General features: G+C 37.7%; 2 protein-coding genes across 6 annotated transcripts; one reads left to right on the plus strand and one right to left on the minus strand.

Moving 5' to 3' along the window:
* Positions 1-1,592: 1,592 nt before the first annotated feature.
* Positions 1,593-11,448, minus strand: LOC121970768 (protein DCL, chloroplastic-like). 5 transcript variants are annotated; one of them, XM_042521707.1, is made up of 4 exons: positions 11,052-11,445; positions 2,372-2,486; positions 1,865-2,006; positions 1,593-1,761 (listed from the first exon to the last, which is right to left on the minus strand). In XM_042521707.1, the coding sequence occupies exons 1-3, from the start codon at positions 11,372-11,374 to the stop codon at positions 1,956-1,958; spliced, it is 489 nt and encodes a 162-aa protein (XP_042377641.1). In that variant the 5' UTR covers positions 11,375-11,445; the 3' UTR covers positions 1,593-1,761; positions 1,865-1,955. The 5 variants fall into 5 exon arrangements, with proteins under 5 accessions (XP_042377641.1, XP_042377640.1, XP_042377645.1 ...); XM_042521706.1 differs by having other exon boundaries at positions 1,593-1,764; XM_042521711.1 differs by lacking the exon at positions 2,372-2,486 and having other exon boundaries at positions 11,052-11,448.
* Positions 11,449-15,332: 3,884 nt separating this feature from the next.
* On the plus strand, positions 15,333-17,160 carry LOC121973593 (UPF0481 protein At3g47200-like). The gene is made up of 2 exons (XM_042524988.1): positions 15,333-15,461; positions 15,649-17,160. The coding sequence occupies exon 2, from the start codon at positions 16,236-16,238 to the stop codon at positions 17,076-17,078; it is 843 nt and encodes a 280-aa protein (XP_042380922.1). The 5' UTR covers positions 15,333-15,461; positions 15,649-16,235; the 3' UTR covers positions 17,079-17,160.
* Positions 17,161-18,428: the final 1,268 nt, after the last annotated feature.

An 18,428-nucleotide genomic window follows, 5' to 3' on the forward strand; every position in this document is an offset into this window, starting at 1 on the left:
TTAGTAAATAGTAATTTGGTAGAATAATATTCAAAGTTTAAAATATAAGTTTCAAGATTTTATAATTTAAAGTTTAAAAGTTAGCTATAACTTGTTATTAACTACCTAGTATTTTCTAGAATTATTTTAAAGTGATTTTGAGCATTTGATAAAGTCTAATTAATTTTTTTGACCAATCTAATAGAGATTATCTTGATATAATTGTGCTCTGTGTATAATAATTTTGAATAAAATAAAATAATCAATTTTATACATTGTAGTGGTTATCAAATAGTTATTATAACATCATTGAAGGTAAGGGGTATTTTTGGAAAGTAGGGTGCATCTTAATTAATTATTATTATTATTTTAAATGACACCTTTATGATGATTTGATAAATCAAGGCATATTTTTTTTCCCCCAAAAATTGTTTTAGTATAATTGACTAGAATAAGATTGTCCACATTCAAAATTTAGTAATCGACAAATTTGATATGGAAATCACTGATGATGTGAATAGAGAGACGACGAAGTTGAAGAAAGGAAAATATGGATGGGCGTTGTTGGTGTTAATGAAGACAAAGGTAAAATTGGAGCACCTTGATCTTTGAATTAATGTTTGGAAGAGAAAAGAAATATATGTCTCTCTTAAGTAGTAAGAAGGAAATTATAATCGACAAGACATCTTTGATGTTAAGTCTTAGAAATTTGAAAATGAGGGAAACTTTGGGGGTGCCTTTTTGGTCTTATTTTCATTTTATAAAGAATACATATTTTTTTTAGGAAATAATTTTTAGGCATTCTTTATTTTCTCATAAAATAATATTTGATTTTCTAAATATGAAAACTACTAACCAAACCATACTTTTTATTTTTTTTAGATAATAAAAAATAAAAAATGGGCCAACCAAATGCTCTCAAACAATTTTTGTTAATATATCGTGCGATAACCTACTCCTTCCATGCCTCCTTGAATAACACTTTGCTTTAGTCCCCTCAGATGGGTCTAATGACTAGCGCATGAGGTGACGCCACAATGAGGTCTGGGGTTCGAATTTCGGTAAAAACCGAGATAAATACCTCCCTTATGTGCTAGTCACTATTCCAAAAGCTAATAACCGCCCGTGATTTATCTCCTCCGTATTGACCTTGGAACGGATTAACAGGGACGCTGGGACGAACGTATTCACCTTTTGCCACAATTGAATAACACTTTGCTTTAAGTTCTTGGTTGAAATTCTAAAGTTTTGGTTGAAATTCCAAAGAGATCTATATTCTTCTCTTTCACCGTCTTCTTCTTAGCTTTCTAGAAAATCATGAGATAAGAGTTGATTGTTGTTTTCAAGTAACTCCCTTCCTTATGTTTCCCACCTCAGTTGGCTTGATCTCAATGGGATTACACACTGTAAAACCCAATTTGAATGTAACAGAGATTAGCATTGATAACTTTCTCAAATTTGGCAACTTTTTTTTGAGACAATTAACTTTCCACAATAGTTTGCATTCAATTAAATACAAAAAAAAAAGTGGCATTACATTCTATATAGTCAAGACTCTTCACCCTCTAAACAACAAATACAATCTACCAGAGTTCATTTTTTTAGCAAACAAGTTCAATTCAAATGATATTAGAGGAACTCCTTCAATTTATTCATTCCCATACAATATGATAAAAAATGTGACTACACAAAATCCTGTGCTCTTATTATCACAAGAAATGCACAGGAACTGATCACTTGAAAACCAGCTTCTATTCATCCGAGAACTCAGCGTCACTCTGACTGCTATTTCATGAATAAGAAAGACTGGTCAGATCTTCGTAGATGATGTACAAAACCATATGACTGCAGTTAATGAACCTTCAGTTGCGTTTCAAATGCTCACCAATGAACCTTTCTGCATGCAGTGGGTACTTGTCTCGGATGTAAGCTCTAAGACACTTCTGATACGAGAAGTCTATCCAGCCGCCATCAGTTCACACGACAAAGAGGCATCTTGAGTGTTTGAATTGGGGATGCCGATCAACCTTTAAAAAAATTTTAGTCAATGTTGTCATGGATTCATTAACATGTTGACATCAACTCACTGGTCATAAACAATAACATTCCATTGAAATATCAGACTCTAGGACTTCCATCTTCACATTATTTCTGCTTGTTTTATTGTTTACGAAACAAATTTGAAATGAGAAGCAGAATAAATTTTAGGTTATTTTATTTTATTTTTTTAGCTAATAATACTTCCATTGTGAACTATGTTTTTCCTGCACAAGCTGATAATTTTCTTAATGTATGGCAGTGTAATTTTCCCTGCAAAAACAGTGATCTGCCTTTGTGCCTCATGACAATGTTACGTCGATTAATAAGAGCAGTATCAATAGGTTCTACTAACCATTATATAATCAAGGCCACAACCAATCTTATCTTCTGAACGAGGATGGTATCTGAGAAGTTTTCCTATGACTTCTTTTTCATCCTTGGCACTCAAACGCTCACCATCAAAGTATCTGCAGGCCATCAATTTTCTAGTGTAAAAGTATTATAAGCAAATTGCACAAGACTGTAGGTGTCGGTGTGGAAAACCACCACCACCTAAAACAAATTTATGACAACTCATATTAATGTTATAATAACATTTGCCATTCCTTAAAGGCTAGTCCTCCTTTTACTATTTACCGTTTATGCTCTCTGAATCTTGAAAATACATGTAATTTAAAAAAAAATCATGAATGATATTCATCAATTTGGTCAATTTTGTGACTAAATAAAGTATAGAAATCCTTAAAAACTCTAGGACAAAATTCATATTATGGGATTAATCAACCAGAATAGTCAGTGAACAAAATAATTGTACCCTATCTATCTCATTCTACGTTATTGTATCAATAAAGTACAAATGACACTCTTACTCAGAAGCCATAAGCAGTACAATAATCAAGTTCCATGAAGGGATTCCTTCTTCATCAACTGAACAACTAAAATCCATCTTCCTTGTGAAACTTCCTGCCCACAAGATTGATTTGCCTTTGTAAATTGCACATGTGAAATGTTAACCATGAACTCTCATTAAAATATTATCATTGAACTAATAGGATTTGGATGGAATTTACTATTTTGCAAAGGACCTAATTGTAATACTTATTAGTAAACCTAAAAATCACAATTTAGGGCTGTTAGGAGTCTTCCGAAAGAAATTTTCCCCCTTCCTTATTCCTCCATGGCTGTTCTATCTCTATTTCCCTTAAATCAATACGATATCAGAGCCTTAATGAGGCCCGCCATCATTCGCTTATAAAAGTCCTTCAATCTCCCTCTAGATTATACATTAAGATGCATCTGACCATATAAAAGGTTCATCAAATTCTTTTGTTACATATTTTCCTTATTTACATAGAGAAAAAGTTTGCATTGTTGATGACATTTTTCTGTATCTACCGAATGTGATAACAATGCAACTTCATGCTTTCAATTTTCTTGTCTTGCATGTTTTTAGCTTTCCAACTAATCTTTAGTCCATTACTCTATTACTAAAGCACTTAACTGAATATTTTTTCCCTCTCATTACGTTCTCCAGAAGTTACAAATAGGGGAGGCGATTAACTTAGGTTGAATACACAGTGCCTTTTATTACGTGGGTAATATAAAACAATCTATAAATTCCAAAGCAATGATTGCTTTATTTGATGGAGGTTTCCAAAAGAGTGGCAATTTCTACAATCATAAGCTCGATCATTAATCTTTCTTAGTTTCAGAACTAAAAAATTTCTTTCATAAAGATTGCAACAAAACATATTAATATGTGATGCTTGCCAATTTGCTAAGCATTTAGAAGTGTTTGTCCTACTTCTAGAAGCCAAAGAAATACACTTTCATATTATGGATATAGATGTTTGGTGTGTTTGTTATATTGCTTTTGTTTTTGGACACAAGTGGCTTGTCGCCTCTTTGTTTCTTTAATAGGGTGTTCTGGATTAATTTATTGAGATATAAAGATAAGGTGTGTGTTGTTTCAAGAAATTCTAGATGCTCGATAGTCAGTTTGCTTCCAAGATAAAGATTCTAAGTTTCTATAATGAGACAAAATTCACAAATAGGGAATTTTAAGAGAATTTGAAAACTCATAGGAACTTACATCAAACTGCTTGTGTTGATACCCCTGCTCAGAATAGTGTTGATAACAGAAAGAATAAACATTTATTATAGGTAATTGAAACATTCCTTGGGATTGAAGTTGCTCGATCTTCATATGGTATATTTCTCTCACAAAGAAAGTGTATGCTAGATCTGTTGTATAAATAACGAATGTTAGATTGTAAATCTAATGGAACTCCAATTGATCAAAATCTTATTGCAAACGGATTAATTTACCACTCACATACTAGATCTGATACTACTGTGTTGTGGGCATTGTGAGGATCATGCCGAACAAAGAACCTAATTGTGCTATTCATTGTAATTTGTAACCAAGGTCTAGATATTATTTTAACTGAAATATGATAATTTAGAGTTGTGAGCAGAGTCAATGATAAAGAACTCCCACCTTCCCTATTCTATCTCTATTTCCTTTAAGCAATGATGATCATGCCATCATCTCATGTTGTTAAGCTCAACGAACAAGAAATTTGGGTTCAAAGATACAGTAAATGTTGGATATTGGGGCCTTAAATGGACTAAAAACGATTTTGAGGAAGGAAGCCATCAATTGTTGAAAGTCGTAATTGACTTCAAAATTGAAATCTACGATTCGCGTAGATAGATTTAGACTATTAATTTGCTCAAAACCGATTAAGGGTGAATGAAAAATTAATGTTTAAAGTTGGCCCAAAATAATATTTATTATTCATTAATAAAGTGCATGGGAGAATAGTCCCACATCGGAAATTCTCGATGTGTATTCTCTACTTATTAATGAAGATGTGTTAATGGAGTTAACACAAAAATAAAAGGACAGGTGCTCCCTTAGCCCAGGGCGAGCAGGTGCTCGCACCTGTGAGCCCGCCACCCGCCACGTGCGCAATGGGCGCTTTGTAGGCGCACTTTGCACTTAACGATCTGACGGCTTGGGATGAGACTTGATCTGAAGCATCGAATCAATGGATCCAGATCCGATGGCCGATGACAATAGGCGGGATCTAAGGGTCACAACTCCTCAGATCTGATGGATGAGATTGAAGTGGGCTTGGTGAAGGGTTACAACCCTTCAGAATGGATGATCTAGATCGATCCAGCCCAAGGAACATATCCACTCACCCAAAGGACACTCAACCTCTTCTTTCAGTATAAATACAACCCTCCAGATGATGGAATATTCACTCAATCCTCTCTTCTCTTCCTCAAGCATTCATCTCATCTTGTGCATTCAAGAGTCCAAGAAGTCTACTAGAAGGTTCGCTGGTCTCGAAAGGTGCTACGATTCCGAGACGTTCGTCGTCGTTGTATCTTGGGAACGAATTGCAACAATCCGTTAAGCACCGTAGCGGAGCAATATCGTTTACGGAGATAGTGTCGAACACTAGCCTCGACGATGCATAACAGTCGTAAACGATATTTCATGCAAACTGATATGACTACCAACGACATTCCGACGGCCGTTCCGACCGCTATTCCGACAACCATTCCGCACGGAGAAAAGTTGGAGAAATTCACCGAACCGACTTCAAAAGAATGCTGTTTTATCTAACCACGCTAAACCTTGCGGTTTTAAGACACGCCACCACTACAGGTAGTAATAGCGCGTGGTTTCACGAGATTTTCCGTGCAATTATATACTCAACGCTGACAACACGTTATATAACGATATTGTTCTCTAGACGGCGAAATCTTGGAATCCTCGAGAAGAAATACAAGACCGAAAATGTTGGATTGAAGAAATTCATCGTCGATCGGTTTTCGGATTTCAAGATGGTGGACTCAAAAGCGTCTCATCTCAAGTCCAAGATATGCCACTGATAATGCATGATCTAGATGCCGAAGGCATACAGTAATTGAGAAGCTCCCTCCGTCATGGAAGGATTTCAAGAATTACCTAAAGCACAAGCAAAAGGAGATAGGGCTACAAGACCTGATCCTGAGGCTACGAATAGAGGAGGATAATCGAAAGTTATCCGACTCCAGAGGAACCAAGCGGACTATAGACGAAATGTCCAACCTGGTCGAGCCGAACGCTAAAAAGCCGAAGCAGTTCAAAAAGAAGGCTCAAGCAAAGAAGTTCAAAGGCTCCTGCTACAACTGTGGAAAGGCAGGACACCTGTCCAAGGACTGCAGACGCCCAAAGAAGCCAACCAAGGGGCCAAAGGATGTTGCGAATCATGTCGCAACCTCTCTTGAGGACTTGGATCTCACTGCAGTTGTATTTGAAGCCAACTTGGTGGATACCAACCCGAAAAGCTCTATATGGGTAATTCCACGACGTCGCCAATTGTTGGACTCGGAAAGGTTGTTCTGAAGATGACGTCCGAAAAGGAGCTAACACTCATTGATGTACTCCATGTTCCCGACATCAGCAAGAACCTAGTTTCTGGAGCGGCATTGGTCAAGGCCGGATTTAGGCTAGTGTTCTAGTCAGACAACTTTGTACTTACGAAGAATGGTGTCTTCGTAGGAAAGGGGTACCTAGAAAAGGGTCTATTCAAAATGGTTGTAATGCCTGTACTCCGAAATTTTGATGGTAATAAAATAAATGCTTCCAGCTATGTTGTTGAGTGTTTTAATTTATGGCATGATCGACTCGGACATGTGCATAATAATACTCTCAAACGTCTCGTCAAATTAAATTTATTACCAAACGTCAATGTTGACGGAACACACAAATGTGAAGTGTGCGTGGAAGCGAAAATGACGAAACTACCTTTTCATTCGGTGGAAAGGATAACAACTCCTCTAGACTTGATACATAGTGATCTATGTGACTTGAAATTTGTGCAAACTAGAGGAGGTAAAAAAAATATTTTATTACTTTTATCGATGACTGCACAAAGTTCTGTTATGTCTTTCTTTTAAGAAGTAAAGACGAAGTCCTAGAGACGTTCAGAACCTATAAAACAGAAGTTGAAAACCAACTTGACAAACGAATTAAAATAATTCGAAGCGATAGAGGTGGAGAATATGGTGCACCGTTTAATGAATTTTGTACAGAATCTGGCATTATCCATCAAACAACGGCGCCTTACTCACCTCAATCAAACGGTGTTGCCGAACGTAAAAATCGGACACTAAAAGAAATGATGAATGCCTTGTTGATAAATTCAGGCTTACCTCAAAACTTGTGGGGGGAAGCAATATTATCGGCAAATCACATTCTCAACAGAACCCCTCATAAGAAAAATGATGAAACTCCATATGAACTATGGAAAGGCCGCGAGCCATTGTACAAATACCTGAAAGTGTGGGGGTGCTTGGCAAAGGTCGAAGTACCTAAACCAAAGCAAGTAAAGATCGGACCTAAAACGTTCGATGCGGTATTTGTCGGATATGCCCATAATAGTAGTGCATATCGTTTCCTAGTTCACAAATCAGACATTCCTGATATACATGTGGGAACAACCATAGAATCTCGGAATGCGATATTCTTTGAAAACGTATTCCCAAATAAAAAGGGAAACGTTGAAAGTGATAACAACGGAAGTTCAAACAAAAATGACGTTACCGAACTTAGCTGTTATAAAAGGACTATTGACGATCAAAGTGAAGAGCCACGTCGTAGCAAACGGGCTAGAGTTGAGAAATCGTTCGGGCCAGATTTCATGACTTTCATGTCAGAAATGGAACCAAGAATATTAAGTGAAGCTCTCTCTAGACCCGATGCTCCAATGTGGAAAGAAGCTGTCAATAGTGAAATTGAGTCTATCATGAATAATCATACTTGGGAATTAGTAGACCTTCCTTCTGGTAATAAACCATTAGGTTGTAAGTGGATACTAAAACGTAAGTATAAAGCTGATGGATCAATTGACAAGTATAAGGCCAGACTTGTAGCCAAGGGGTACAAGCAAGAGGAAGACCTTAATTACTTCGATACATACTCACCGGTGACAAGGATTACGTCCATACGAGTGCTAATAGTCATTGCAGCACTGTATGACCTTGAAATACATCAAATGGATGTTAAGACTGCGTTCTTAAATGGTGAGTTGGAAGAAGAAATTTATATGGAGCAACCCGAAGGGTTCATGGCTCCTGGAAATGAGAAAAAGGTGTGTCGACTTGTTAAGTCGTTGTACGGACTTAAGCAAGCGCTTAAACAATGGCACGAAAAATTTGACAAAGTAATGTTGTCAAACGAATTCAGAATAAATGAATGTGACAAATGCATTTATGTAAAAAATACACCTGAAGGCTATGTAATTGTCTGTCTATACGTAGACGACATGCTAATAATGGGCAGTAATCATGATGTAATCATGACTACAAAGAAAATGTTGACCAGAAATTTTGATATGAAAGATATGGGTCAAGCAGATGTTATATTGGGAATTAAAATTCTCAGGACATCAGAAGGGATAGTTCTGACACAATCCTATTATGTAGAGTCAGTATTGAAAAGATTCAATGCGTACGATCTCTCTACAGTAAAAACACCTATGGATCTAAGTCAACACTTAGTGAAAAACCATGGTGAGACCTTATCGTAGTTGGAATATTCTCGGATAATAGGCAGTTTGATGTATCTCACAAACTGCACACGCCCGGATATTGCTGGCCTGTGCAGTCAACAAGCTGAGTCGTTTTACGAGTGATTCAAACGACACCCATTGGAAAGCATTGATGCGAGTTCTTAGATATTTGAAATATACTATGAACTACGGATTACATTATGGAAAATATCCCACTGTGTTGGAAGGATATTGTGATGCTAATTGGATATCGATCAAAGACTCCAAATCCACTAGTGGATATGTATTCACGATCGGTGGGGGAGCAATATCTTGGAAATCCACTAAGCAGACTTGCATTGCTCGATCAACTATGGAATCCGAGTTTATAGCACTAGACAAAGCAGCTGAGGAATTTCTTGGAAGATATTCCGAGTTGGATGAAACCTGCCTGCCATACTAATCCATTGTGATAGTCAATCGGCGATTGGAAGGGCATAGAGTAATATGTATAATGGGAAGTCACGACATATACGTCGTAGACATAATACCATTAGCATTGATCTCGAATGGAGTGATTGCGATCGACTATGTTAAGTCCAAAGATAATTTGGCAGATCCTCTACGAAGGGGTTGAGTCGAGATTAAGTATACTACTCATCAAGAGGAATGAGATTAAAATCTACAACTGAAAACGATCTGTAGCGGTAACCAACCTTGTTGGTTGGAGATCCCAAGATCTTGGTTCGATGGGACAACGGTTCAGAAGTTGTGGTCCAGCACATTAGATAGTTTATCTCTATCCCAATCCTAGGATGAATTTGTGCTGTCCTACCTCATGTAGTGATGTTAAGCTTATGCTTTTAGTGACTTCTATACCTGATAAGGTGGAGTATGGTAGGATACTCTTGATAGAAGTGTCAGCTATGTGAGTGTGAAGACAGGCCGCTTCAATGAAACACTCATGAATCCAAGATTGTATCCATGGCCGAAACGGAACCAACCATGAGAACCTAAAGTAGGTGAGATAGATCTCTGTGTGGGTGTTATTGTCTAAGTATATACCAATAGCTGAGCAGTTCAAGACATCACGTTCACTGCGCAGCCTAGTATACTCGATAGCATTTCACTACGGAAGGTTCAAAGCCACAAGCTACCTCTCCCGATGCAGTGACTTATCGATTGGACTCTTGTAAAGTGTCAGCATGCATACACACATTGCATTAATTTCCATTTATGTGGGGGATTGTTGGATATTGGGGCCTTAAATGGACCAAAACGATTTTAAGGAAGGAAGCCATCAATTGTTGAAAGTCGTAATTGACTTCAAAATTGAAATCTACGATTCGCGTAGATAGATTTAGACTATTAATTTGCTCAAAACCGATTAAGAGTGAATGAGAAATTAATGTTTAAAGTCGGCCCAAAATAACATTTATTATTCATTAATAAAGTGCATGGGAGAATAGTCCCACATCGAAAATTCTCGATGTGTATTCTCTACTTATTAATGAAAATGTGTTAATGGAATCAACACAAAAATAAAAGGACAGGTGCTCCCTTAGCCCAGGGCCCACCACGTGCGCAATGGACGCTTTGTAGGCGCACTTCGTGAGGAGCATTGAGGAACTTAAATTTATGCTCCAGATGACATTGCAGTGCTTACGTGGCGCTCGGGTGACGTATCAGACTCGTATCTGACATGGCAATGCCTATGTGACATCCACGTGGGCAAGAAGAGATGACTGGACTGTTGATTGGGCAAACGGATGACAACCGTTGATCAAAGAGGTGTGATGGATCACTTGTGATGCGATCTAGAGCGTTGGATCGCGAAGAGTCACGATCTGACCGCTTGGAATGAGACTTGATCTGAAGCGTCAGATTGAATGGATCAGTAGATCCAGATTCGATGGCTGATGACAATAGACGAGATTTGGTGAAGGGTTACAACCCTTCAGAATGGATGATCTAGATCGATCCAGCCCAAGGAACACATCCACTCACCCAAAGGACACTCAACCTCTTCTTTCAGTATAAATAGAACCCTCCAGATGATGGAATATTCACTCAATCCTCTCTTCTCTTTCTCAAGCATTCATCTCATCTTGTGCATTCAAGAGTCCAAGAAGTCTACTAGAAGGTTCGGTGGTCTCGGAAGTCGGAGTGCTACGATTCTGAGACGTTCGTCGTCATTGTATCTTGGGAACGAATTGCAATAATTCGTTAAGCACCGTAGCGGAGCAATATCGTTTACGGAGATAGTGTCGAACACTAGCCTCGACGATCAGTTTGCATACTCCAGAAGCTACCCGGGAATAACAGTAAACACAGTGAGAGCAAGCCAAGCCACGATCCTATGATTTCTTTGGCTTCCAGTTGCAATTCAACTGATAGTGACTGACTAATTAAGACATCAAATGTAGCCTAACAGAGAAAAATCAGAGGTCATATTAACCCTAATTTTTGGACGAAAAGTACCTGTCGGAATGGAGAATGTGCTTGGTGAGCATCCTGATGGGTTCGATGTCCCTCAGGATCTCCTCTTCCGCATCCTTCCACCGCCTGTAATCGGGATGCAGGTTCCACGGAGTTCCATGTAGGGCCTTCAAGGGAGGTGTGGCCTTGGGGCCGCCAGAGGACGAGGCCGGCGCGCCCTCGCCTGCCGTTGCAGCTGCAGGCGGGGATAGGGGTTCCACCGCCGCGAGGATCCCCAAGGCGCAGCGGCGGGGGAGGGAGGCTGAAGCCGCGCGCAGCGCTGGGACGCCCCGTGGGAGAAGGAGCGCCAGGGCGGAGGAGGCCATTTGCCACTATGAGCGCGTGGTGGGAGCGGACGCTGGAAGGGAAGGTGAGCAGCGAGCAGTGAGCTATCCGTTGCTTAGTGGATCGGGTTTGAAGATGGAATATATTTGATCCAACTAGACCCGTTGCAAGTCCGTTGAAGTTGAAATTATTGAATATTTATGTTCTGATCTAATTTTTCATGCAATTTTTTTTATAAAAATATATCATGTCTATTATTAGTAGTTAAAATTTCAAGTTTTTCTGACTTTTAGAAATTTATAAATAATTTTCTAGAATAAATCATGTATTTCCAAATTAACAATTTAGTTTTCAAAAATGAAAAGGAATTTTTAATCAGAATCAATTTTTTGTGAAAGGAAAAATTGTGTACTGGATATGATAAAAAAATTAGATTTTTTTTATTTCTAGATAATTTTTAATAAATATTTTAATGCATTTAAAGTCATATTTTCGATATAGAGAATTCAAAAATCAAAAGGACCTTGTTGGAGGAGAAAGATGAGAGTTTGGTTAATTTTTGATCGAGAAAGGGAGAAAGGTTGAGTTGAATGTCGGGAGCCTGAGATTAGAGTTTTATGTCTGCATTTTTCTATCTTATGTTTGAATTTATTTTGATTTATCCTAATTTAAGTAAAATTTGGCAATCATTAAAAAAAACGAAAATAATAAGATTGTTAGTAGTCGAGTGGTTGGGGGAGACCTTACAACCCAAGTGGTATGAACCATGCTTGTTTTGATGTTTAGTCGAATTTATTTAAGTTAAGTTTTTCTGTTATTATTGATGCGTGTGTTTAAATGTGCAGGTATTTAAAAGAACGCATGTACTTGATAGCTCAGGATCCGGTAGAGTACGGTGAAAAGTGGTATGAGATACCTGAGGGATCGGAAAGGACTAAGAGCATTGGAGATAGTAAGATCTTGGTAAAAGACACAAGCGAACGAGAAGGATGGAGGAAATCGACGGACTCGGTACATCAAAGATATGAAGAGCAGTGGAAGAGAATTATGATGAAACGAGAAAGATGCATGGAGAATTAGCCTGAAAAGCTTGGTGCATCCAAGGAACAAGAAATCAGAAAGAAATCTATGTAAGGAGACCGGATGCCAGATCCAAAGCAGAAATTAAAGTTAATCGAATTCAATCTATCATAAGGAGACAAAGAGCTCGCGATCAAGTCACTATTAGACAATCTAGTAACAAGAGATTTGAGAGAAAATAACTAAATTTGAAATTACATGATCAAATCAATCTTATATGTTGACAAGCCTAAGCGGATAATCTCAAGCAATTAGCTGGGCTAGTTCTACCAAGCTTCCGATGGTCCAAATCACGGAGTCAGAATGTCACCCGACTGCTGAGTGTTGTCGAGTCGGGATAAGTTCTCCCAAGCAGATGTTGAACGGAAGCTGAGTGCTCCTGAGTGGATGCTAGATATGTTCTCGAGTGGAAGCCAAGTGCTCCCAAGTGGAAGCCCAGTGTTCCTGAGTGGACATCGAGTGGACGTCGAATGTTCCCGAGTGGAAGCTGAGTTAGGACGGAAGCTGTCGACAGGGAGTTGATTGCTGAGTCGGGAAGAAAAGTCACCTTGTTGGGAAGTAGAGTTGTCGAATCGGGAAGAAGCCGCCAAACAGATATCAGGTGGTTCTCGAGTGGAAGCTGATTCAGGACCCAAGTTACCCGAATTGTCAAGTCTAGAAATGAAGGTGCCGAGTCCGAAAAGATTTTTAATTGCTCGAAAACTGAGATGTTGAGGCCTACGTTCAATGTAATGTCCTTAAAACAGATTCACTTTACGTCCGACTGTTCTTCGAGGTTCTTTTGAGTCGTTTATTTCCGAGAATACATCGGCAGACCATGATCATCACCAAACACTGATAGATCATGGTGAACTAAGAAGGTGTTAGACAATCTTGTTGTCGAAGATATTGAAGAAATATTTTGAATTTACAAAACCTAAATTCAAACTTATCTTTTGAGAGACCTAAGCGGATGATCTCAAATTATCAGCGGAGCTGATTTCTATCAAATGCTATCGAGTCACCGACTACTAGCTCCGAGTACCGAATCAGTTGATTGCCTAAGTCAAGAAGAAGTCACAATATCACTCGAGTGGACCCCGAGTTAAGAAGAAAGCTATCAGAGTAGTTCCTTCAATCGGGAAGAGAAAAGGCCGAACGCTTCCCTCGGAAGGGAAAGCAGAGTCGCCTGAGTCAATCAATCAAGTAGTTTTGACTCAGAAATTATTTGATGGACAAAAATCGACTCCATCAAATAAAAAAGAGTGCATCTCAAGAGTCTTAACTTGCTTTGCGCGTGAGAAAGTAGCAATCCATAAATAAGTAATTTAGTCAATCAAGTAGTTTTGAATCAAAATTATTTGATGGACAAGAGGACATATTAAAACTTTTTCAGTTCCATCAAAGTGCCAGAACGCATATGCTTTAATGTAAATAATAATAGGCATCTCAATAGTCTTCGCATATCTTGGTGTGCTGAGAAAGTAGCCATCCATTAAATTTCGAACTGTTTCATCAAATAAAAAAATGTCAAAATGAACCTGCTTTGATGTAAATAATAATCATCTAAAAGTCTTTGCACCTTGCATTAAGTTGTTTGGTTGATGGATTTAGAATAAATGAATGGAATAATAATAAAAGATAGTGTTTAATTTGTAGATTTAGGAATGATAATTTAAGAATGATTTCTAGATTTTTGAGAATCAATCAAACTTATATAACTAGCTGTTTTGAATCAAAATTATTACAGAAGGACTAAGTAAAACTTTGATGGTTCCATCGGATTAAAAGGGTAAAGAAATGTTTTTTTCAAATAATAAAAATGAAGTTTTGTTTTAATTTTTTTTATTAAAAGGTGTATATATTTATTTAATTCTCTTCTAATACTATTGAGTATTGCATATTTATTTAATTTGTTTTGCTGTTCCTGTCAGGAAAAATAAATGCCTGATTAATTGTTGAGGATGTTAGGTAACTCTTTATGGATAAATTTTGATTGATTAAAATTTAAGAGATGTATATTCTGTAATTATTTTTTGGTTGATTTAATTGTTTCTATTTTGTGTTGTTGATTTTATTAAAACTAAATTGTGTCAGTTGGATATAAAAATACTAAAATAATTTTATCTTTTTACGAAATAATTCTATGATGTATAAAATTAAAATGGCATTTTAAAAAAGTTGAATACTATAATATAAAAGATTAATATTAATTTCTAAAATTCATTATCTTTGTAAATATGTTAAATCATGTCAATCTATTTATATATTTAGGTTATATTATGCAAAATATTTAAAATATTTTTTAATTTGTAACATAAAGTTTTATGTGAATTTACTATGTTTTTCTTATGTTATATCATACCAGTTGTTTTGATTTTTGTTTTTGTTTACTCTTCATTCTCAAATAATCATAAGATAGGTTTTTAATACTAATGGGAGAATCATGATAATTTTTCAAAACTAAATTATTAGTGATAGAATACAAAATATTTTTTTCCTATGTTATAACATATCATTGAGTTCTTTTTATATTATAAAATAGGAGTGTGTTTTGATTTTTAAGATGTGTATTCTTGAATCTTAGCTCAAATAATCACAAGGTAATATTTTTAATGTTGGAGAAAAATAGATGATGATATCTATTATGCCCTTACAACTCCCATTAGAAATGACAAACTTTGAGTTTGTTTATTGATAATTAAAATATATTTTTGTTAGGATTTCAACTTTGTAATATGTTTAAAACATACTATATTTTTGTTCTGATCTCGTGTGTATGTTCTGATAATTATTGCCGTAAACAGCTTTCACACAGAACAGAACAAAACTTCTAGAATAAGATATTAGAAATTTTTTAATTAAAATATGATTTTGTAGCCTATTATATTTTTATATTATAAGATTTTTGTTATATCAGTTTCAATCAACAGTCTTCGCCTGTATAGGACCTTGCTTTGCGTGAGAAAGTAGCAATCCATAAGCAAGCTTGAGATTGTTCCGTGGAAAGTATTGGGCAGCTGCTGAAAGACAGATAGAGCTACTTTAGCCTAGCGAAAGCTTTCTAAGGTTAGTTTTTTACTTGATTGTTTTCTCAGTCTCTTGATCCATTTTCCTTCCTTTCCTTTGTGCTATTTCCTTCCTCTGTCATTATAATCTTCAAGGGGAAATCCTTTGTGCTGTTTTCCTTGTGCTATTTCCTTCCTCTGTTTGATCGCTGCATTTATAACTATTTGAATCATTGTAAATTCTAAAGGGCAAATCCTTTGGAATCAAGATGAATAACACAGAAGTTGAGAGGCTGGAAATGGACTGGGTAATCTCATTGGAGAATAGGCTGTCAGACACAAATTTGTGGGACAGAAAAAGAGGGGCAACAATATACAGAGTCCCGGATATCATGAAAAGGTCGACCCTCAAGCATATGAGCCATTGATTGTCTCGCTCGGCCCCTACCACCACGACAAACCCCATCTACAGGCCATGAATCAAATGGAAGTACCTCAAGGCTGTCCTCCATCTGAACTGTGATATGGTCTTGAAGGACTATCTGGATCTGATCAAGGGTCTGGAAACGCGAGCACGCGGTGCCTATTCGGAGGAAGTGAACATGAGCAGCAACAGTTTTGTGGAAATGATGTTGCTAGACGGATGCTTTCTGATGCTTACAATAACGGGGTGGATCGACCCGATGGAGATTTCAAAAGAGAGTACCTTGTGGACTCGTTTTAATGCACTGCAAGATATCTTCATTCTCGAAAACCAGCTTCCGTTCCTCTTGAAACTTTGTTCCTATCTGCATTTCCTCAGTACGACCGTGATTTCTTTAGACGTCTAGCATTCATGTTCATCCGAAAATATTTCTTCAGTAACATTGAATTTACCTCCGACAATGAGACTATTCACCACATAATTCATCTTTTTCTTTCTTGCATTGATCCGACAACAAACAATGACAATGGCAATGGCAATGGCAATGACAATGGCAACCAGTCCTCCACATTTGGCTTCCTCTGCAACTCTAAACTAGTTGAAACAGTATGCGTCTCGTTGCCATCAAAGCTGCGCTCCTCTTTGTTTTCGCAGCAGAACGCTAAGATATTCATTGGTCGAGATGCTGTCCCTGACTTACCATGGATTCCCAATGCTACAGTATGCAATGAAGCTAGAATTAACTTCAAAAGAAAACAGAAAGCTAAGAGTTTCCTGGACATTACATTTCATAAAGGCAAGTTGGAGATTCCCCAAATTCACATATACTACCCTACCAACTCGCTCTTGAGAAATCTTATCGCGTACGAGCAATGTTCAACTGATTCCAAGTTCCGTGTCACATCCTATGCGGTGTTTATGGACTACCTCATCGATACGGCAGCAGATGTCGAACTGCTTCAACAACATGAGATCATTATTAGCGATTTAGGGGACAGCCAAGAAATTGCTACTCTATTTAGCAAGCTTAACACGAATCTATGCTATAGCTCAGAAGATTTCTACATTGCGGACGTCATCTTTGCCATGAAGAAGCACCACGACACTAGATGCAACAAATGGCGCGCAAGGTTGAATCGCGATTACTTTAGTAGTCCTTGGGCAGCTATCTCATTATTTGGTGTTCTTGCCCTATTTGTTCTCACTGTGATACAAACCACGTATACTGTTCTGAGCTATTATCCGTCACACTAGCTTCCTCACTTAAAAGTAGAACGAGGGAATGCTTGTTGTTGTTTAGACACTGATTTTTGTTGCTTATGATGTATCATATGCATGTGGACGACGAGATGTGATGTGTTCTTTTCATGTTATCTATGTGCATGAAGTGTCGTCACAATAATTGATGATTAAGTACTAGTTTACTTAATAAGTTCAATTGTCTAAACTAATTGTGAGGAAGAACAAAACTAGAGATTTTAAAAAGAAGAGTGGAAAGTGTAGTGAGAGAAAAGATTTGAATGAGAAGAGAGATAAGTTAAGGAGAGTGATCCGTGGATGATATTTGATTTGGAAAAGCAATTCAAGGGACATATGCTTTGATGTAAATAATAACAATAATCTCAACACTCTTGGCCTATATAGGGGAGCAGATCTTTTGATCCATAAAAAAGTAGATTAGAGAATGAATCATTTCAAATTACGGTTAGATCGTAACTGCGATCTTATCGTAATTAGTTATGATCCCTTCCTGGGTTATCGTCCCCATCATGTTATAGTTTGAGTCGGAGCGGACGGCCTAAGGTCGTCCCTTGCTCAATGCCCGACAACCTAGCCTACTTTCGGCAGCCTCCGGACAACCTCCGACCGCCCGTTCCGATCAAAATTATAATTTGGTGGGGATGATGAACTCAGAAAGAGATGACAACTAATTATGATCAGATCATGACTACGATCCGAATGTAATTAAAAGTGGATCATTCCCTAATATATTTTTTTTTGGACCAAGAGATCTGGTCTCCCTATATAGGGCCTTGCTTTGTGTGAGAAAGTAGCAACAATCCATAAGCAAGCTTGACTGTTCCGAGGAAAGTATTGTAAGAACTGTAATAGAACTAATTATGCTAAAACAGTAATATTTAATTGCACTAATAAACGACGAGCATGCAATAAACTTTAATAACAGTAAAGGGTTAAGAAATTGTGTATCTCCGGTCGAAGCGTCGGACGTGCCGACTAGAGAATTGATTGCCCACGTGCAAAGGCTCTCCGCAAAATCCTCCCAAGATCCGACAACTCGCGTCGCTCGTAGGTGCACTCCAAACGAGCACCGCCTGACTCAACCTCAAATCGCAAACCAAGCCTCGGAACCCGAACAAGGAGAGAAGAAGAAATCGTTATTTGCTTGTGTTTTCGAAGGAACGGAGGAAGTGTATTTATACACTTGAAGCAGGGCAACCTCTTCTCACGCGCGGATGCGTTGTATCGCATCCTCATACGGCGCCCGCTGATGCGTTGTATCGACGCTGAGCGCCGCCGTTCCTCACGGAAACGAGACCAAACCAGAATTACTGGTTTGGTTGGATGAACCAAACCAAAAAAGCA

The sequence above is a fragment of the Zingiber officinale genome, chromosome 4A (assembly GCF_018446385.1).
Source record: "Zingiber officinale cultivar Zhangliang chromosome 4A, Zo_v1.1, whole genome shotgun sequence".
Lineage (NCBI taxonomy): Eukaryota > Viridiplantae > Streptophyta > Magnoliopsida > Zingiberales > Zingiberaceae > Zingiber > Zingiber officinale.